General features: G+C 34.0%; 2 protein-coding genes and 1 pseudogene across 4 annotated transcripts; 1 reads left to right on the forward strand and 2 right to left on the reverse strand.

Moving 5' to 3' along the window:
• The first annotated feature begins 3,012 nt into the window (after positions 1-3,012).
• On the forward strand, positions 3,013-6,473 carry LOC146956944 (disease resistance protein RPM1-like; annotated as a pseudogene). The gene is made up of 2 exons (XR_015021552.1): positions 3,013-5,776; positions 6,048-6,473. The product of XR_015021552.1 is annotated as a disease resistance protein RPM1-like (transcript).
• A 1,376-nt stretch (positions 6,474-7,849) lies between these two features.
• RABA5A (RAB GTPase homolog A5A) lies at positions 7,850-13,340 on the reverse strand. 2 transcript variants are annotated; one of them, XM_085732885.1, is made up of 5 exons: positions 13,190-13,340; positions 11,886-11,964; positions 9,827-9,888; positions 9,263-9,701; positions 7,850-8,430 (listed from the first exon to the last, which is right to left on the reverse strand). In XM_085732885.1, exons 4-5 carry the CDS (start codon positions 9,600-9,602, stop codon positions 8,096-8,098), a joined length of 675 nt encoding a protein of 224 aa, XP_085589011.1. In that variant the 5' UTR covers positions 9,603-9,701; positions 9,827-9,888; positions 11,886-11,964; positions 13,190-13,340; the 3' UTR covers positions 7,850-8,095. The 2 variants fall into 2 exon arrangements, with proteins under 2 accessions (XP_085589011.1, XP_085589003.1); XM_085732877.1 differs by having other exon boundaries at positions 9,827-9,919.
• A 2,589-nt stretch (positions 13,341-15,929) lies between these two features.
• On the reverse strand, positions 15,930-22,765 carry ELF9 (RNA binding (RRM/RBD/RNP motifs) family protein). The gene is made up of 14 exons (XM_085732892.1): positions 22,658-22,765; positions 22,496-22,579; positions 22,279-22,416; positions 21,679-21,899; positions 20,210-20,443; positions 19,976-20,068; positions 19,860-19,898; positions 19,015-19,104; positions 18,832-18,934; positions 18,603-18,689; positions 17,756-17,832; positions 17,346-17,426; positions 17,056-17,147; positions 15,930-16,584 (listed from the first exon to the last, which is right to left on the reverse strand). Exons 1-14 carry the CDS (start codon positions 22,704-22,706, stop codon positions 16,461-16,463), a joined length of 1,512 nt encoding a protein of 503 aa, XP_085589018.1. The 5' UTR covers positions 22,707-22,765; the 3' UTR covers positions 15,930-16,460.

Consider the following 22,765-nt stretch of genomic DNA (forward strand, 5'->3'; position numbering starts at 1 on the left):
CTGGGTTCATCATGGATGAATGTTGGATGAATTTCTGGGCTTGCCCAGCACGTGATGTGAGATTTGTTTGAGTTTTATCCTCCAAAAAGTAGCTTCTCCATATGCTTCAAAAGTTGCTGGAAAAGTAGGATAAAGTGAACCAAATCTGTCTTGGACTTTGTGCAGGAAAGAGAGGATAGTGGGTCTGCAACTTCAAGCCCATGCTTTCAGGAAATCTGCTTGATTCAGTTCAGAGTACAAGTTATCTCTGATGCAAGATCTCCTTTTGCTACCTTTTTCTTCTTTCTACCAACTACACTGTTCATGGCTGGAAGCATGTGCAGGAGTGAACATTCTGATCATCAGAATGTTTCATTTGTGCTCACTTAAGGATGATTTGTAAGACTACGTTTGATGTAATCAATCCTAATAGTAGAGACACGACTGAAGTGCAGTGAATGCAACATCTAGGATGATATTCTCATTGGAATAGTCCTAGTACTTTAATGTTCATAGTCTTGGATGAACATTAAAGATCCTTTTGACATAAATCTTTGTTCATGCCTTTATTGTTGATAGATCCATGCAGATGTACCTTTCTGGACCTCTAATTCATGTCAAGTGTGCTTGCATGTTCTTCACGTTCTTGATGAATCTGGGTTTGCTTATGAACAACCTTCTGGACTATCATCAGAACGTTCTGATCAACTTTCTGATCAACATTCTGAACTAACTTTCTGAACTTCAGAGTTAGTTCATGAATTCAAATGTACTTTGATTTCTTGTATCTTGGTATGATTTAAACTTTGTTTGTGTCTTGGTTAATCACTCAAGAATGCACAAATACCAAGAACTATCAAAGTCCATTAATCTGTTAATCATCATAGATGCCTTTATTGCTTGATCCATGCAGAAGTACTTCTCTTGACATTTATTTATGTCACATGTGCCTTGCATGACCTTGATCTATGTTCTTGAGATTCTGGGCTTGTATAGAAGCAACCTTATGATCTCTTGTGCGAACATTCTGATCTCTGAGCAACATTCTGATCTCAGTGTTAGATCTTGAAATCAAATGTCCTTTGATTACTTGATTCTTGGTATGATTTAAGCCTTGTTCCTGTCTTAGTAAAAAACTCAAGAGCACAAGTTAAATACCAAGGAAATAATCAAAGTCCATTAATTCTTTAATCATATTAGTTTATTATCTTTAAAATTAATTAGGGATTTTGCCTCAACAAGTCCTAGAAATGAAGCGAGAGGATAGAAATGTCTTGAGTATTGTATGCATCAACGGTGGGAAGCCTTATGTATGTCATTATATGTACTAGACAAGACATTTCACAAAGAATGGGAGTGGTTAGTCGGTTTATGGAGGATCATAGTAAATAGCATCAAAATGATGTTAAGAGAATTATGAGGTACGTTAAATGAACCTCAGATGTTGCAATATGTTTCGGAGAATCTGAGTTAACTGTGAGGGTTAAGTCGATTCAGATTTTGCAGTTGATCATGATAAAAGAAAATCTATGTGTTCACACTTGCAGTAGGAGTAGTAAGTTGGTTATCCAAGGCAGTTACCCATACTTGCAAGGAAGTTATTTGGAAGCAAAGGTTAATGGAGGGACTTGGACACAAGCAGCAACACATTACTATGTGTTGTGACAGTTAAAGTGTCTTGCACATTGCAACGAATCCAACTTTTCATTTAAGGACGAAGTATATAAGCGTTTAATATCATTTTACTTCAGAAGTAGTGGAAGAGAGAACTGTGGATATGCTGAAGATTCACACTAATGATAACCTAGTAGATGTGTTGACAAAATCAATACTGACAAGTTTATAAGGTGTTGATCCTCGATCGTATGACCTATTGAAAGATCATAAAAGTAGACTTAAGTGGGAGATTATGAACATGTGTAAAGTTACTCTAGGTGAAAGTCAAACATTGTTTCTCATAATTTTCTTAGTTCTCATTCTAGTTTAATGCACAAAGTTGAAAATTGCAATAGGTGCAATAAATGGAACAGGTCAAATAGTGAAATTACTCCACCACATATATAGAAGGCATTGGCAACCAGGGGAGACATCCCATCTCAGAACAAAGTAATTAAGTAACACAACAAGTGTTTTGATTTTGTCGAGTTAAGAGAGGAAAAATAGAGAGAATAAATAGTTTCTTCTATGAGGTTTCTCCTACTTAGTGTTAGTATTATCCTATTTATAAGTGAGAATGTAATCATGCTTTCTCTGTCTTTAGAGAGAGATCGTGTAATTTCTTTCGGTTAGTGAAAGTTCTCTATTATTGCCCCCGTGGTTTTTCCTCTCATTTGTTAAGGGGTTTCCACGTAAATATTGTGCCTTCAATTCCTCTTTTCCTATCTCTTATTTTAATTGCGTGATAATATTTTGTTACTCCGATATCCAACATGTTTAACTATATCTTTACAATTTCATTAAGTGTTCTTTTATTATGTTACGTATTATGTAAAGAAAATAAAAATTGTTCACATTAGCCGATTGGATATGACGAGAGTAGGAGGTAATTTATTTAAAAAATCCAATTTCTTAGGGAATTAAAAATATTACATAATCTGACACCGTAAGGAGGAGTTCAAACCCTGTAAAATTAACACCGACAAGCATCAAGCACTAGTCATTTTCTTGTTTTGGTACATTACGTAACTAATTAATATTGTTTAGTTACTTTTATCGATAAGCAAAATTCTTACCTAAATCACGTGAATAAAACTTGGTTAGCTCGCCTCAAAATATTAAAAAATGACATGTTTGATTATACTAATACTGTTTGATTACCCCTACAGATGTGTAGCTCGTTTTTTAACAAGTTTTGGTACGATCGTTTATGTGGCAACTTATAGGACATTTATGATAGAGAAAGTTGTCACACAATAGTTGTACAAGCGTCATTTCTCGATAATTACTATCAACTTGCTCAAAATATTATTTAACTAGGACTAAGCGAAACTCCGTCTTCCACTAACTGCATAGATTGCACTAAACAAATCTCAGTTAAGAGTAAGTTTAGTCTTCATCTCACATAATAACAAAAAATCTCACAATGGCAGAAATGGCAGTGTCTTTTGCTATTGATCAACTGCTTCCATTGTTAACAGCAGAAACCAAACTACTGAAAGGTGTTCACAAAGAATTTGCAGACATTAAAGATGAACTGGAAAGCATTCAAGCCTTCCTTAAAGATGCTGATAGAAGAGCTGCAGCTGAAGGAGACAACACTACTGAAGGAGCCAAGATGTGGGTGAAGCAAGTTAGGGAAGTAGCTTTTCGCATAGAAGATGTCATTGATGATTATATGATCCATGTAGGGCTGCAACCTCGTGATCCTGCATGCATATCTCTACTCCATAAGGTTGCTCATTTGCTCAAAACTATGATTCCTCGCCATCAAATAGCTTCTGAGATTCAAGACATCAAGTCAGTTGTTTGTGGGATCAAAGAAAGAAGTGAAAGATATCGTTTCCGAATCCAAGGATCTAGCAGCTTTAGAGGAATCCAAAATGCCAAATGGCACGACCCACGAATGGCTGCTTTATACATCGATGAAGATGAAGTTGTAGGCTTTCAAGAACCCAAAAATAGATTGATTGATTGGCTGGTAAAGGGAAGAGTAGAGCACACTGTCATCTCTGTAGTTGGGATGGGAGGGCAAGGAAAAACCACTCTTGCTAAAAAGGTTTTTGATAGCAAAGAGGTTGTGGGACACTTTGAATGTCGTGTATGGATCACAGTGTCACAATCATACAATATTGAAGTATTGCTGAGACGCATGTTGAAGAAGCTTTATGAACAAAAAGGAGAAGATCCTCCTAAAGAAATCACTGAAATGGATGGAGGTGCTTGATTTCTGAATTGAGAAAGTACTTGCAGAAAAAGAGGTATGTTTTTGTGTTTGATGATGTATGGAACAAATATTTTTGGGATGAGATTGAATATGCTGTGAGTGATCATAAAAATGGTAGTAAGATATTTATTACCACAAGAAATATGGATGTTGCCGTGTATTGTAAGAAATCTTCTTTTATTGAAGTGCATGAGCTACAACCTTTAACCGAAGAAAAATCATTTGATTTGTTCAATAAGAAGGCATTTCAATTTGACTTTGAAGGATGTTGTCCAAAAGAGCTCGTTGATATATCTTTTGAAATTGCTAGGAAGTGCAAGGGCTTACCACTAGCAATTGTGACTATTGGTGGTCTTTTATCTACAAAGGAGAGAAATGCATTTGAATGGCAGAGATTTAGTGAAAATATGACTTTAGAGCTAAGGAATGATTTCCATTTGACCGGGATAAAAAGGATTTTAGGTTTTAGCTACGATGATTTGCCTTTTTATCTTAAATCATGTTTGTTATATTTTGGAATGTATCCAGAAGATTATGAAGTTAAATCAAAGAGAATGATTCTACAGTGGACTGAAGGGTTTGTGAAGGAGGAAAGTAGGAAGACTTTGGAAGAAATTGCAGAAGGATATTTAACAGAGTTGATTCGTCGATGTTTGGTGCAAGTATCCTCAGTTAGAATTGATGGAAAAACTAGAAGTTGTTGTGTTCATGATCTGATACGTATGATGATCCTTGAAAAGTGTGAGGAATTAAGTTTTTGCAGGCATTTCAGTGAAGATGGTCATTCATCTTTAAGTGGAACTATCAGACGCCTATCAATAGCAACCAACTCCAATGATTTCAGAGCATGTATTGAAAACTCACATATTCGGTCACTATTTCTATTCACAAATTATGTAGAGAAATCCATCATGAGTAGAATATTAAAAAAGCAGAGGACAATGAAGGTGTTTGATTTTCAAGATGTCGGATTGTTTGTTGATTTTAAACATATTAGAAGTCTGATCCACTTGAAATATTTAAGCTTCAAGAGTATAACCAGTCGATACCAATATGCACTTCCCAGATGGATCGGTATTCTCCTAAATCTGGAGACCTTGGATCTAAGGTCTACTCCTTTTAGAGTTATACCCAAGGAGATTAGCAAGCTTAGAAAGCTACGCCATCTTAAGGGCTACAATATGTGTTTGTTTCAATTGAAGGATGTTATAGGATGCCTGGAATCTCTACAAACATTGAGTGAAGTGAAAATTGGTAAGGGTGGAATAGAGTTAATTAAAGAGTTTGGAAAGCTTAGGCAGTTAAGGAAGTTTAGCTTGTTTGATGTGAGGCCAGAACATTCAATCGCTTTATCTTCCTCATTGAATGAGATGCGACACTTGGAGAAATTATGCATTGTGTCAAGAAGGGGAGATTATATGTTTCATGATGTCATTGATTTACATTTGGTTTCGCCTCCACCTATGCTTCGAAATCTTCAACTAGGTGGCAAGTTGGAGAAGTTTCCAGAGTGGATTCCTCAACTTAAAAATCTTGTTAAGCTTGATTTAGCAAATTCCTTCTTAACTGATGATCCAATTAAGTATCTAGAAACCATGCCAAATTTGTTGTCCCTCATAATCATTTACAATGCTTATGAAGGCGAAAGTTTACATTTTCATGATGGAGGTTGTCAAAATCTAAAGGAACTGTACATTGGACCCTTGCCCAACTTGAATTCAATTGTTATCGATAAAGGAGCATTGCATTCTCTAAAAAAGTTTGAGTTATTCGAAATCCCCAACCTCAAGATGGTTCCTTCTGGAATCCAACACTTAGAGAAGCTTGAAGTTCTCAATGTGTGGGAAGTTCCCCTTGCAGAATTTAATCTTAGTAAGGAGATAGAAATCACATGCCATCCAAATTACAAAAAAGGTGAACATTTTCTTCCATATAATTGTAAAAATCTTTTGGCAATATTTCTGGTTCGGTCATCAAAGTAAATTTTATTTTATTTTTCCTAATTTTATTTATTTATTTTGCCTCACTTTACATTTCTTCTGGCATATTCTTTGTATTTTTTTTTATTCTACATTAATAATTATAAGGTTTTTATTGTGTTGTGCCCTCGAGGTTTTTGGTTGGAATCCTTTCATTCTGAGCAGTCAAATCTCCACAATAGTAATAATTTGCTGTTAATATGTAGGTCATTGGCTTCATGTTGGAATTTGATTTCTCGAAGTGGACTTTTGCAAAAGTGGCATCCTTAGAGCATCCACAATGGTAGTTCCCTAACAAGGACTCATTAAATGGATCTCACGTGACACATCACTTATTTATAATTTTATAATAAAAGTACCTATTAAGTTGCCCGTTCCTTATATAGTTGCCCGTTCCTTAACGGGGGACTCATTTTTTCTCCCTCCAATGGAGGGTCCTTAACAGGGAGTGGTACTTGTTAAGTAAGGACCCCCCATTGGAGATGCTCTTATGTTCTTCATTTGAGTGAGTTGTTTGTAATGTATTGTTTGCAACATGTTGTGAGTTTTCGTTTCAAGGAATGAAAGATCTTAATTCTCTGTTGATCTCCCTTCTATCTATTTTAAAATAAAAAAAGTGAAGTTTTATGTAATTTATAATTTAATTTGTTGTACTAGTGTATCTACCTTGTGTCTATTGAGTTGATGGTATCATTTTCGTATCAACGCTTTGTACCATGCTACACTTTTAATAAGCTGATATGTTATGTGATTCTTGCATAGATACTAAAAGTACGGTATATGGGGATGTTTGAATGGATTTTTCTGGTGTTATAGACTATTTATGTTTGTTACTCATTCTCAATGTTTGACTATATGGTCTCTCTTCATTTTGCTAGACGGAAAATTGAACTTGAATGAATTTGTACGAAATTCGATTGTATTTCATCGGAAAAAGAAATTTATTGCCAATCATGGTTTTAAAAACCTGGATATGGGTTCTCTATTTTTCTTGTTCATTCATTGATGAATTTTACATATCCAATTATAGATGTTTGCTGTTTTGATTGTGGTATTTGGTCATTTGAGAATGTTATCTGATACTTTGTATGATCTGTTGGAGTAGTTTACCTTGTTGTAGCAATGTTAAGCAAAGCAAAATGAAAGCTTATCATTTTTTTTAAGAACCAATGCATTTCATTTAAGATTAAAAGAGAATCAAAACATACCAAGTTTTTTTTTTTTTTGGACGTGGGCATCAAATCGAATGCTGAAAGAGAAATACAACTAGGAGTTTTCTCAATCCATACACAGTGATAGTGCAATATAAAAAACACAAATCAGAGGTCAGCGAATTGGATCCAAATATGATTTATGATAGAACTGGCGTAATTTGATCCATGTAGCCGACCCCACTTAATGGGATAAGGCTTGGGTGTTGTGTTGATATTGTTGTATAGCTTCTGGCGTCTTATCGTTTGCTAGGAATTTTGTATAGTGGAAGTCCATTTGTTTAATATAAAAAGACATTAGGTTATTTCTTTTTTTATTTGGGCCAGACATTGGGTTATTTCTAAAAAAACATTCTTAATTTATAGTGCCCAATATATCATTAAATTCAAATATGAACCGTTAAAAAGAGTTTTAACTTAAGTTATTTCTTTTTTTATTTGGGCCAGACATTGGGTTATTTCTAAAAAAACATTCTTAATTTATAGTGCCCAATATATCAATAAATTCAAATATGAACCGTAAAAAAGAGTTTTAACTTAAGTTATTCTTCTGTCAATACAAAGCTTAAGTTATTCTAATAATCATTCAAGAAACAAATTTGTTGAAAATATTAGGGAATGAAAATAGAAATTTGTAAAACTATTGTTCACACGTAATATGTTAGGTCTGAATTTTTAAAAATTTAAAATTCTAAATGTAATAGTGCCGATTTTAAAAATAAAAATAAAAAAGGAGTAATTTTATGAGTTTAAGCATGTAAGAAAAAATGATTTTTCAGATATTTTGGCGTCTCTTCTCATGCTGAGCAACTCTTCCATTTTCCTGTCTATTAACTTTTTGCAGGTGTTCAATTAATGAAACTGCGGCGCAACATTTGTGTTTTCAATCCTTTTAATTGTGCTTGAAGTGCGTCCACAATTTCTACTCCAAAATTCCTTTGAGCAAACATTAAGATCAATCCTGAATAACCTAGCGGCATTTTCAGGTTTGGTTGAATAACTTATAATAAGAACATAGTTTTGGAGTCACTATAGTATCAAACCTATTTCGAACAACAACCCCTTTTTGTCTCCCCTTCTGCTGATCGATCCCCTTCTTGTTGTAGAACAACAGTCTTTCCATTTTCAATCCAGGAAGCATCATCTTTCTTGAGCTCTTGAGACATCATAACCTTCCGGCTTAATATGTTGTAGATTTCTTTTACAACTGTTTGAAAAGCAGCAACTACATTTGATGAATCAAGTGCTGATGTCTCCATAAAGAACAAACCTTGTGCCTCAGCTAACGCCTTGCCTTCCGTCGTAGGTACCTCTCTCGCATCCTTAAGATCTGACTTGTTCCCAACAAGTATTGTGACAACGTTCATATCAGAGTGAGCTGTTAAATAATACACCAGTGCACTTAATCATCATTTCATCATATTCACAACCACCAATATATGCGAGTACATGTTTTTGAATCAAAGCAAAAACAAAAGGAAAAAAACAACCATCAATATGTGTGTACATGTATGTCGAAGAATAACAAGACTGGCATAAAGATGCAGAAGTTCAAATTCAAATGAAAAGACACAATAAAACTTTACACTGTTGGTGAAGTAGCTTAAGAACCTAAAATAGTAAACCATTAGCCTTTGAAGTATCACTCTCTTCAATTTAGTCTCTAAAGTATATACAAATAATTAGTCTCTTAACGTATATGACATCCCCTTCTTAAAAAAAAAAAAAAAAAAAAACGTATATGGCATCCCTCATTTTAGTCTAAGTATATGAAAATATGGCGTGTTAGTCCCTAGCATCTTAAAAGCATATACTAAAGTGACGAGTTCCATATACTTCAAAGATTGCTTACTCTTTTTAAAAACTTTAGAAACTAAGTTGGAGAAAGAGAGTGAAACTTTAGAGATTAAATTGAGGGTTTATTCAAATGAAAATTTGCAATTCAGTATTTACAGAATAAAATCGCCTCAAGGAAAAGAATGAAGAGGCATAATTTTGTTTATTTACATATAGGACCATATAAGTACTATAAGGCCATTAAACTTACCCCAAAAAGGGCCATTAATTTTCAGTATCATAAATGTTCTCTATATTGTACCAATGTCAAGTTTAGTGAGAAATTAACAGTTCCTGATCATTTACCTCAAACATAGAAAGAACAAGAAAAATTTCAAGGCAAAGAAAGATTCAAACATAGTTATAATTCTTACTGTGAAGTTCGTTAAGCCATCGACCAATGCTATCAAACGTTTGACGCCTGCTGATGTCATATACCAGAAGTGCTCCAACTGCACCCCTATAATATGCAGAAGTAACAGCTCTGAACCTCTCTTGCCCAGCTGTGTCCCATATCTGCGCTTTAACTTCCTTTCCGTTAATTTCCATTTTTTGAGTTTGGAACTCTACTCCTATAGTTGACTTTGAATTAGGATAAAATTCATCCCTGGCAAATCTTGCGAGTAAATTTGATTTCCCAACAGCTGAATCACCAATTAAGACAATTTTGAAAAGGTAATCCTCTGTCTTCTCTTCTTCATTATTAAATGCCATCTGTGAGTCCCAAGAGTTGCTGACTTTCCGGTGGGTAGAAACAAATCAACAATAAACAACCATCATGGATTCTGGCTTTCTCCAATACTAGAATATCACCTAATATGAGAACAAGGATCAGAAACACGAGCAAAAACTACAAAAGAAAGCTGGAGGACAGAACACATATATGAGTGACAAACTGTATTTCCAAAAAATAAATCTTAAGATTATATGATATATACCTTATGAAGCAACAGTTGGGTGTTTCTAAAGTAGAGTGCATCCACCATCAGCATCCAGACCTTTGTCCAAAAGAATCAAACTTTTCAGAATACCTGAAAGCATCAGTTTTTAGTATACAACCGTAGTAAAATTATACCCAGAAGGGAAGGAGGGGTATAAGTTTTATCTGCAAAGGTTCTGTTTATTCTATTAGTTTTATTAAAGCTAGTGAGAATCAATTTTCCATTCAATTTTACATAATTCTTTCTTGAGAAAAAAAAATACTGCTAGTGAGAATCAAATCAGAAATAATCTTTCCCTGAAATACATTTCCATAAATTTATAACTATCACCAATAAAGTACAGATCTTGCAACATGACCAAAAAGCGGATAAGGGGATATCTAAGTTTACAATATCAAAATCAAAGATAATATCACCCCTTAGTGCCAAAATGTTACTCAAACATGATGACAAATGAAGTTTACCATAGTTTATGATGGATGAATGAAACCAGAAAAATTTAGAGCCTTTTTAATTTTGTGAGGGGAAGATTTAAGAGAGCAAAAAAATACAGCTTTCAATTTTTCAATGATATATCTAAAACATCATGTTCTGGAGGAGAGGGATATGGTGTTAGGCCTACTATTATTAGGCAGTTACTGTTTCATTAGCCTGCAATTATTATATTAATGTGCAACAGTTATCTATTAGGAAGCAGTTACGTTTCTTGGCAGTTACTAGAGAATAAGTTGCTAGAGGAATAGGGAATCTGAAGGACAACGTCAGTAGGCATTTTATTGGGGACTAGTTATTGGTTGGGAGAACCGGAGAACCAAGCTCTCATTCTTGGATGGAGAGACCCAAGACTCTAAAATTATTTGGGAATCTATTAGAATATTAATTAATATTAATTTGTATTTTGGTACCAGTTTCTATCATATGGCTACTTTTAGTGCTGTCATTTTTTTCCCTGGCATACGGATAACACCTCAACGTATTACAGGGTGGCTTAGCACCCATGGGTTCCTTGTGTGCCTTTCCACCTTGAGGTTGCATATGTGAAGAAAAGAAGCATAAAGGATGATGAACAGTAATAAGTTGATAACATTTTCAGGAATGGAAAAGCATTGATCAAACGATCCAGAAGTCTTCCAACGAAGGTTATTGAACTTCCCCAAAAATATTTGTTTCATCATCTTGTTTTTAGCCTTCGTTAAAACACGATAAAAGGTTTTCTATATATTATGTTTTCTTCCTCGCATAAAATAGTTTGAAAAAAAAAAAAAAAAGGCAGATTGTTAAGTCTTCTCCTAGCATAACAAAAATCAAAGTATGGATGCTAAACTTGTTGATGAGATTTATGCGCAAACAGATTTCCAAATTAAGGTTGATAGTTATTTTAGCCTGCAAAAAGTCACTTCCCACAGCCCAGTTATGGTTAGATCAATGAAGCTGCAAGCTTGATGCAGAGGGAGGGAAGTAAAACGAAAAAGATCAGTAGCTTTCTAAACATTAGCACAACTGAACCCACCAGTTTTTTTAGAGTGAACTTATTTGTCCCCTGAAAAACATTTGTTGGCAAATACAACTGTGACTTGCGAGTTTAATAATTCTTGAGTCGAATCTCTAAAAGGTGCTAAATATTAGAAATTGTGGTTGGGCCTAACACAACCCCACAAAACCGGCTTGTGAGGTGAGGATTGCCCCCACTTATAAACAAATTGTCAGGCCAACTCCTAACCGATGTGGGACTCTTAACACACCCCCTCACGCTCAGGATTACACATCTGAAGCGTGAACATAAATGACGGGTGGCCCGATAACGGAAACCTGATAACAGGTGGCCCAAAGAATCGTGAAGAGGCTCTGATACCATATTAGAAATCGTGGTTGGGCCTAACACAACCCCACAAAACCGGCTTGTGAGGTGAGGATTGCCCCCACTTATAAACAAATTGTCAGGCCAACTCCTAACCGATGTGGGACTCTTAACACTTAATCATTTGGGACGAGTTATTTTTATAGATATGTCTAGATATAAACTTCTGCAGAAGGTAAAGTCAACATATGTCAATACCTCAAACAACTTCTCTCCTTGTTTTCCCCTCAGTCCTTTGAACTCCAACTTACACTTCAACTCTTTATAATATCAAACCCTGTTATTATGTCAAAATGTATTAGAACATTCTTGCGAAGAAATCAAAAAAAGGATACAACTTTAAGCATTAAATAAGACAGGTAGACCTGTATATATAACCAAAGGCAAGACAATATCAAGAATCATGATTCAAAGGAGATGATTTCTATGGTATCAGTAATCCATGTAACTAACACTACTAAAGTGTTTGCAAACAACTTGTCAAATTATAGCACCAAAGTTTATGATGCAGGGTGAAATCACCCAAATGGCTTTATATCTGGGACATCTTCAGACATGAGATCCCTTTGGGCATGAAACCGGACAAGGCAGAGGTTTCTGGACCTCTAAATAAATTTAGCTTCACAGACTAAAAAGGATGTATAAACCTTCAACAACAAACAAAAGTCTTTCTCTCATTAAGGTCAGGTAAGCTACAAGGATCAAAAGACGCTGTAATATCCTGCTAAAAATCATATAAAAAATAGGCCATCCAAACCTCTTTTAATGGTTTGATTAAGTTTTTCTTGACAGGTGTGTTATTTAGACACAAGAAAATCACGTCGACATTGTATAAAACACACTCAGCATGAGTGTGGTTAACCTGAGATAGGGAAAAAAAAAAAAAAAAAGCAGCCCAGATATAGATAAATTAATAATATATAAATGAAAAACTGTATGTTTACATGGTGTCTGTGTGGACTTGACATTAATGTTTTATTGATCCCTTCTCTATCTCAAATTATTGGACTGTCCTCTATCTAATCTACACTCCTAACCAATGGTTCTATATGCTCAAGCAACTTACTTTAGAATGCTTTCATTTCTAATTCTACATTGTCCCATATGGGATTTTGAAGTCTATCCCTCGAGGTTACAAAGTCAAGCTCTTACCAGTGAGTTGACACCACATGGACGGACATTGGTCCAGAACGAATGTGATGATGTCGTGTTACATATTATAATCTATGTAACATGAAATCATCCAATCCAACTAATTTTGTACATTTATTATTATTATTACATGTATGTATGTATGTATGTACTCGTAACAAGTTAGGGAACAACTACACAATCTAATAATATAATAATGAATGAAAGATGGAGCAAATAAAAAAGCAAAATCGAGTAAACTGAAATTTGAGCAGGTATATAGAACAATGAATGAATGAAATTTGGGGGCATGAAATATAAACACAATAAAATAACAATAAGATTGAAAATATTAAACAATTATTATATACCGTGATATGAAATGATGATGCTGATATGCGATTGAAGGAGGAAAGGGATTGATTGGGTTTGGAAAATTGGAAAACGAAGCAAATCAAATGAGAGAGAGAAGGGATCTACCACCGTTCTAGTATGTGATTTATTTCAACGTTTCTTTTCTTTGCGTTGCGCCTCGGAGTATTAATTATTTGAGTGCATTTCGTTTCTTTTCCCTTTCTTTTTCAACTATTCATTCACTTAAGTTTGCACATTACCATAATCAGAATCAATCAATAATTATTTAGGTTAATTTTCCTTAAAAAAATTATTGAGGTTAATTTCGTAAAATTGTTAATATTTTTCTTAATTTATTTATGTGAAATCATCAACTATAATAATTATTTTTGTGTGTGAATTAGAGTATAATTTTAGCATTTAATTATTTAATATTAGTAGTTTTCATTTTTTGACAAAAATATAAGTAGATAAAATTTGGTAATATAACCATTGAGTGATGTAGTGAGTTGTGCATCTATTACCAATATCAATATGGTGTTGAAGAGTTGATAATATGACTCTCGCATTGAAAAAGAATTTAAATTTTCCTTCTTATTTAAAAGATAGTCTTGTTCCGGTAAAAAAAATTAATATGTTACGTTGACAACTCAATGATTAATCTCAGTGTGAGTCTGAATAATCTAAATTGTGGGGATATATTATGGGCGCCTAGTATATCCATCTATTAGTTATAAATATTTTGGGCGCATGAAGTAATCACTTAGTCACTTTAACTTATAAATAAAGACATGGATTAGAAAGGGAAAAAAGTGTGGATCTGATCTATTCTATTAGTTGATATTTCCACAATTAAATGGTTGTGTTTATTTTTTTTATCTATACTAAAATGAATAAATAAAAATACTCAAGAACGTTTGAATGAGATGGTAGAAGATCTCTTCTAGTTGTCTTCTAAATGAAGTTCAGTTGGTAGCTCAATGGATATTTATATGCAAAGGCAAAGATTCGAACTCTAGATTCTCTACTTCTCTTGATCAAAGGTCTTGGGTTCAAATTTTGTTCTAAGAACGCAAAAATGTTAAATCTCTAAAGAAAAAACTACGCCACTGATATAGGTCATACAAAGAATATATGGCTCACACACCAAAAAAAAAAGGTATATTATATAAAAAAAAATTGTTTTTCTTTCTTTTCCAGTTCTCCTATTTTTTTTTCTCATCATCGCATTATTTTAAATACTTTGTGTGAATTGTTAAACCAATAGAATTATTATTTTTTTGTTTTATTTGATCTAAAAAAAATAAAACTCTGATGAGGATTTAGAAAAAATGTATTGTATTAATTTTAAAAAGTCAAAGTTTAATGAATATTTTGATATTGATGATGAAAGGAGTTTCTAACAAAAGAATCTATCCCTCTAATGGAAGATTTCAATTACAATAGAGGGGTGATAAGGACACAGTGTCTTGGCTAGCATAAAACAACGAGAAATGTTAACTAGTGCCCCCGGAGTACTAGTTAAGGACTTTAAATGGTAACTTTTTGTGAAAGTTTGCATCATAAAATGCATTGGAAATTGAAAATTTTTACATTTTTATAGAATAATTACTTACTCCCTCTGGTCACTATTTTTTAGGTTCATTGAATAAATGATGTACTCCTCTATTTTAATGACCACATACATCCCTCATTCAATGAACTTAAAAAGTAGTTTTTTGCTTATAATAGTAATCAGAGGGAATAATTTAGAACGCTTAAATAGTGCCTCAGGAACACTCGTTAACAAGACTTGATCATATCAAAAGACACGCTCTAATATCAACTATATTTTGGTGGAAGTAAAAGGATGCGGTGCAATATTGCACTTGACTTCCTTTGGACTAGGAACAATGTCATTCGGTCAGAGTATACTTCTTTTTTATTTTTTGAATGATAAATGTTAGTAATTAGTTTGCTAGATTAATATTTTGTTAGATCAAATATCATGTGAAACAAGGAAAGTGACTAAATGATTACTTTTTGCACTAGTTTTCAATCATTGGTCATGCCTTGAGCATAGGGTATACAACATGAATGGAAGCCTCAATTGTATCATCTCATTTCCATAGCTATAAATTTCTACTCTTCCAAATACTCCATAGATTGTAACAAGCAGGAAGGGTGTCAGCAGCTTTAAACATCAGGCGCAAGAAACTACCAACATCAGAAGTCAAAGGTTGAAAATCATTCCATAATCATATACTCTTTTCCAAACCAATATAGATCTTTAAACCGATGTTCAATTTACATTCCTATTACATTTCAACTAAAATTTGGGTTACTTAAAACTCTGCACCAGTACCACCACTCATAGTTAGAATTGTATCCAATCTTAAAATTTTAAAAATTACCTCTTAAAAAAGAAAGTTTGGAAGGTATAATAACAAACAACAACAATTACGAGGATGTTGACTAGGATTTACGACTATGTTAACTGAACTTCGTAATCTGACTCAATTGTACCAAATCAAATTATAAAAATCCCATGTATGTATGAACATTCACGTTGCTTTCTATTTAACAAACGATTTTAAATAGTGAAGTAAAAGTTTCATCCATTGAATTAGTGAAAAAAGAAAATTGTGAAATTTACTGCAGTCATCAAATTAATGGTCCCAAATTCTCTGCAGTTAGCCTTCTATCCTCAACTGCCCACTAAAGATCATATGGCTCAATAAATTTCAATAAATCAGCTTTAAAACATAACTCATCAGATTATCAAAATTTGCAACTGCAGAAAATCTATTTCTCAAATGAATGCTAATCTCACATCACAGGGTCAATCAACACCAATGGCGTTAATGTTCCATGGCAAGTTGCAGCTTTTTTTCATAATAACAACAAACATCATCAAATGCAATGCAACAATATAATACCATCATCTAATGCAACAGTATAACATCATTATCGAATGCAACTCCCATTCGACTACTAATTAAATTCATCAAACAGTTCAAATCTAACTACATTGTCATGTGTTATAATACTCATGATTTGGATGCTGCACGTACCGAATGTCGCAATTTTCCAAATAAGATATGGTAGTCAAATTAGTAAGTTATTTCCTCCTATAATTTCCTTTTTCTTTTCCAATGATACAAGAGAACTAATATATCATTGTGATCTGCAAAACTGCAAAAAGCAAGGACAATGACGTAGTAATCCATGAGCTTCGGGGTTCTTGCAATATTTCAAGGCCTGGACTTATTAGGAACTGTGAATCTGGTTCAATATTATTCTCCTAACTCATTCACCTTCAAGTTCCTCACCAAACTGCTCCAATCGCTTAGCATCTTCCTCTAGATCCCGGACTGTGGCATGGTTAATTAAACCATCGTCTTCACTGGCATGTATCTGTCTACCACCAAACCTGATAAATAAACCAGAAAAAGTATGACAAAAGTTAATATTCTCGGGATATGTAAAAATGAAAGGTGAAAGCATTTAAAAAATGAAGCTATTCTTCTGCTTTGTCAGTAAATTTAAAATTCCAATTTCATTGTAACACTGTAACAACAGTGAGAAGACGACAGCTCTATCCCTATACTTTACCCACAAGGAAAAATGATTGTTTCACTATATTTCACCTTACTGATATCAATGCCAAACCCTCGAAAAAGCTCAAAGGTTTTGCATATCCAAAACAAGTTACGTTACTATTTTAATAGCACCTAAACTGGTTGAATAATGACTAAAACAAGATCTGGAGAAGGCCAACAAAAGAAAGTCAGCATGCCAAGTAGGCTATGCAGCTTATATGACAAGGTAACTTGTTAAATAAAGCATGAAAATCAAGCCGAAAGTGCAGAAGAAGAAAACGGATAAACAAGGATTTAATTACCATCTTCCATTCATCAATTCTATGCACGCCTGAGCACCTTTTCTGTCCTTGAATTTAACCAAAACAACACCCTGAGGATGATTATCACATACCTGCAGCAAACATGGAAATACAGAGGCAAAATTAAAAGTCAAACACAACAGAAACACAGGTATGAGAACAGAAAGTAGTATCACTGTTATTGGTACAGGTATGGGGCAGAAAAAAAATCCTGAAAATAGGATATGGTTACAGGAGATCTATAAGAGTATCAATTACATTAATCTTTTAAGGCATAAAAGATTGACTACCTTGACTGCATCTATAGGTCCAAGCTTCGTGCATTCCTCTTTAACATCTTCTTCTAGTTCTGAGTGCAAATTTTCATCAGCCTGAACAGATTAAGCAATATTAGAAAGTGTCTAATATGAGAAAATGCACCAACAAATTGCAATACTGAGAGAGCAAACTGAAATTGACTGTAGTATGTTAAGTAGAAAATCCTACTATAATTGTTAAAAGTAAAAGAATCAATGCTGTAATCTTTAATTTCTACAATTACAAGATAACTTTCTAAACAAATTTTTTTTTAATAGAAGTTTGTTTCTGTAATAATCTATATAACCAAATCCAAAATGATGGACAGCTATGGTCACATGTGTAGCGATGCACTGGTGTGATAATTGTATATAAGACACAAGAAAAATTCAGTAATATCAACCCTCATTTCAGCAGGACTGAACATATAGCGAAGGACAACAGTTGTTGGAATTAAAACTTTTGAATCATCACGACCACCTGTGCCATACAATGAAAATCACATTAGTACACAATAAGCAGAGTAAATGAGAAAATCAACTGTGAAAATGAATCCAGAAACTCCAAATCATCCAAAAACTCTAAACTAAACATAAATCTGAGATGGAAAGATTTTTAACATTTGACCACAGCATGCTTTCTTGCTTCACACTCACCAGAAGCAAATTGAAAAACATGGATAGATTCTAGCACGAATCTTTTTAAATAATTTTCAATGTTTACAGTAAATCTACAATTCAAAGACTATATCCAAATTTGAATTAGCTTTGAGCTTATGGAAGTTTCTTAATCGAGATAAATACTTGATTCCTAACTTATGAAATATGAATCTATAGATACTTATGAAAAAGCTAGATGAGGTAGCTTCTTAAAAAGCTGAGATGCAAAAATTGATATAAAGGTATGTGAGAAGCTATTAGTTAGAAGACTTGATGTCATTACAAGAACATGTCAATTTTTCTTTTCCTATTAGTATTTATGGAAATCTTTATCGAAACTGGCTCTAAGACATATAAACTTCAATGAGAAATCAATTAATTAGCTCCAAAATGCACTCAGTGAACTCAAGGATCAACGGACATGGGTTAAAGTATTGATCCATTTACACCATCTGGTAAATTGGAAAAATATCTACAAGAAGGTAAATCTATATTAAATGAAAAAGGGGAATTAGGCTAAAATTAAGATGAATTGGGGATTAATAAATTTCCTGAAAAATCAACTTGAATAAAGTTGGCAACCAAGCATACCCCATCCAAGCATTTTGTCTTCCAACTTTTTCGTTTTCTTTTTCCGTCTATTGTCTTTGTCAGCTTGCTTGGATACAAACTTCTCTCCTGCATATTTAAAGAAAGCTCCATCAGGCACCAGCAGGAGTGATAGTTAACTAAACTATGATTTTGACAGGTGGATTTACTATAGCCAAGTACAATTATAAAAACACTGCTAATGAAGTATAAAAAATTAAGTTAAGCCTACCTTTCTGCTGAAATTTAGCCAGGGAGACAGACATCGGAATCTTATCACCAGGCCGAAAAGGCGCACCATCCAAAAGTTGGATTGCTAGAGCCACTGATGGTTCCTGATATACACAAATATATAATTGGAAACCCTGACAAATTCAAAGCTACGTATCACAGGCAGAACTAGAGAAAGAGTTACCTTGAGATATGTAACCAATGCATCTCCCTTTTTTCTTCCTGTCTCTTTATCAACATAGAGCTTAACACGGGGCTTTTTGGTTTCTGGATCCTGTTTCAAACAGAATCAGTTCAATCATGCAATTCATATGAAGCTGGGATGAGCTACCAAAACCTCCAAAAGCTAGTCTGATGTTTTCAAGAACATTCACAGATTACCACCTAATAATGAACTTTTTTTTTTAAATAACAACCTTTTGCAAGACAGAAGGGTAACCTTGGCGCAACTGGTAAAGTTGTTGTCATGTGACTGAAAGGTCACGGGTTCAAGTCCTGAAAACAGCCTCTTGTGTAAAAAACAGGGTAAGGCTGCGTATAATACACCAAAAATGGTGGGACCCCTTACCGGACCCTGCGTATGCGGGAGCTTTAGTGCACCAGGTTGCCCTTTTAATCTTTGGCAAGACACTTTTGGTGAGAGCTAGTTCTAAAGAGTTGCTTGGCCTTGTGTTATTTATTTTCGGTCAGGGTATTGCTGAGCACATGTGCCCAGAAAAGGGAAGGGGCTCTCCAAATCCTCATAAAAAATATATGGCCATTCATAAAAAATTAAAAAAATCAAAAAAAAAATCACATGAAAGCATTTAAAAGGATAAACATGATAATATGCAATATATTTTGGTCTTCCATGTGTAGAAATGTTAATCCATACTTTTGGCAATATACTTTACAGTGCCGACTGTGTTTTCCTTAATTAAATATAACAGATACTTTTAAGGTAATCCTAAACATGAAAAACCGATATATACCTAAGCATTATAGTTTGATTTTACAATTCAACAAAGGAATATAGGAATAAAAAGGTACCTCTTTTATAATTCCATACTTGGAAAATGTTTCCACAACCTACAATATTGCCCATGTTAGTTTTTCCAATGAATATAAGTAGTTTCAGGTAAAGTGAAACAAAAGTTAATGCTTACTTCATCAATAGTAACATCCTCAGGCAACCCAGTGACATAAACATGTGTATTGACCTTTAATTCAAACCAACTGTCAGGAGGTTTATTAGCTTCCTGGAACAGAATGAGGTCAATAGAGATGTCATTTATTTCCCAAAAGAGGTACTCATTTCTAAGTGAAAGCAACAAAGATGAGAAAAAATAAGTGGGGTGAAGCCATTTATATAAATAAGATGAACAGATAGCGGCGGACACCTTCTTTTCTTCAGGTTTATCTGAATGCTTCCTCTTCCCAACAGCTACCACACTGGTATTTTTTGCTTCAGTTGTTTCTTCCTTTATGGAAGTTGCAGAAACACTCGATTTTGAACTATCTTCAACAATTTTTGAGGCATCAGAATCAGTTACTATCGGAAAAACTTCCTCTTCTTTCAAAAAGGTCATCTCTTCAACCCCATAAGGCAAAGCGCTACCAGACGTGGCCTCCTCCTATCACATAACAATTTCATTAATCTCACCCAAAAGAAAAAATAGAAAAACAGCTTAACTAGAAATACATTCAGAGAATCAACAACCTTGGTTTCAATAAAATAAAACCTAGGGAAATTGAGATTAATACAGATCATATACTAAGCAACAGCAGATCTATTTTCTGAATAAGTAATTGCTTTATCCATCAAAGTTTTGATTATAAAATTGATAGAAAAGGAAATATTCCCATATGGATACATTTCCTTAAGGGTGTGTTTGGATGGAGGGTTTAGGAGGGGAAGGGAGGGGAGGGTTTACTTTTCTTTTTTAAATTACGGACATTATAAAATGATTTTTAGAAAATTGAATTAACAACATGATAAATGATTATATAGTACATCAAAAACACTTAATTTATTTTAAAACAACATTTTACATTGTTCGTAATTTAAAAACTAAAATTGAACCATCCCCTCCCTTCCCCCCCTAAACCCTCAATCCAAACACACCCTAAAAAAATTGTTTCGGACTTCTAATAACCCTTTATAGCAGTGTCTTTTTGGTTTAGATTTTTTGAGAACTAGTTTGGCAGTGTGCACTTGTTTTAATATTCTTAAGCAAAACAAATTGTTATGACACAAATCACTAAAAACAGCAGACAAAAATGAATAACATGAGATAACACAAATCCCATCAACAAGACAGAAGGTTCATTTTTTTCGTTTTGATTCTGCCAAATGTACTGTCTGTGCTTTACAGAGTCTGAAGAACCAATTTGACAAGATGCCAAACATAAAGTATTAATTTTAGATAGACAAATGTTAATAGTTACTAGTTAGTTTGTTACGGAGGGAGGGAAATTTTTAGCAATAGGGGTCGAACACTAGAGTCGGGTCCACCTTAATACACCTTCAGTGTCCCAACCCATACCACTGGGCTACACCTTCAGGGATCCTATGTGACCTATGCAAAATCTAAAACAAGAACCTGTCATTTCAAAACCAATGTATTCAATAAATCAGGTACAAAAGAAAAGTTTAAGATAAAGAACACCAGCCCTATGAACCACATAAGCTTCGAGCATAATAGTTAAAACTCTAAGGTTAACAACTTGATTAAACCTAACCCCAAATCCTAGGCATCAAAATTTAGTTAAGCTTTAAGCCTATCTTATGTTAATCATAATATAACAAAGAACATCACTTATTGCATAGATGAGCATAATAATAATGATGTAAAGCTCGTGTACCAACCTGAGGAACCCGCTTATATGCCCTAAGACTCTTATCCCACTTATATGTCCCATCATCATCAGTAAATTCTTCTTCACCATCAGGCGGTGTTGAAGGTCTCTCAACGTCTTCTCCTACTACACCACCACCACCGAATTCCGAAGCTTCCACTTGCGCCTCAGCCTCCTTAATCTCCTTTTGCCATTTTTCAAACTCGTCCACATCTTCAGCCTCAGCATAAACTACATAACAAGTCACATTGTATCCAAGTCCACAGTAAATAATAATAACAAAAAACCCAAAAGCAAATAAATTTTAAAAAATAGAAGTTAGAAAAAAAAAAAAAAAAGTTAAGCTTTAATTCATGGTGTAAAGAATTTTTACACTGCCAATCAATCATATCTGTTAGATAATTAAAAATGTTTGACTTTTATCATAACTAATTCACACTTGCTGTCCTAGCTCAGTGGTAAGAATTTTGTCATATAACCTCAAGATACAGATTTCAAATCACCTCATGACGGTTGTAAAATGGTCAATGGTGCATGCCTCGTGCGATATGCTGACAGTGTAAAAATTTTAAACTGACAGTGTATGAAAATTAAATTCAAAAAGTTATACCTGCAGTTGAAGACGAATTGGGTCTTTGAGGGTTAATTTGATCCCATAATTCAGAAATTGAAGACAAAGGCTGCCATTCAGTTCTTCCTTCAGACCATAAAAGTGTATTTTCTGATAGGTATCCATTTAAGAAATGCTCTGAAATGTAAATTAGCAAGGTAATTATTATAAGTTTAATTTCAACATAAACACAGGGCTTTGTTTGGTGAGAAGTTACCTTGCACCTCAGAGAAGACATAAGGACCAAGTTGTTGTTGATTCTCTCCAAGAACGTACCATCCAACATCTGCGACATTTTCACCTGCGTAACAAGCTCAGTTAAAACAGAAATTGCTGCGGATTTGAGATGAAAAGGAGAAAGAGAGAAGTTAGCGTGTACCAGTAGGTTGCGGTTGATTGTGGCTTTCGTAGCCATTTTCAGAATTCATCGTTTTCTTGGAGCAATTTCTGGGTTTCTATTCGCTACAGTGGCAGCAAGGCTATGAAT

Source organism: Medicago sativa, chromosome 1 (genome assembly GCF_051527215.1).
Source record: "Medicago sativa cultivar Bolivia chromosome 1, Bolivia_mono, whole genome shotgun sequence".
Lineage (NCBI taxonomy): Eukaryota > Viridiplantae > Streptophyta > Magnoliopsida > Fabales > Fabaceae > Medicago > Medicago sativa.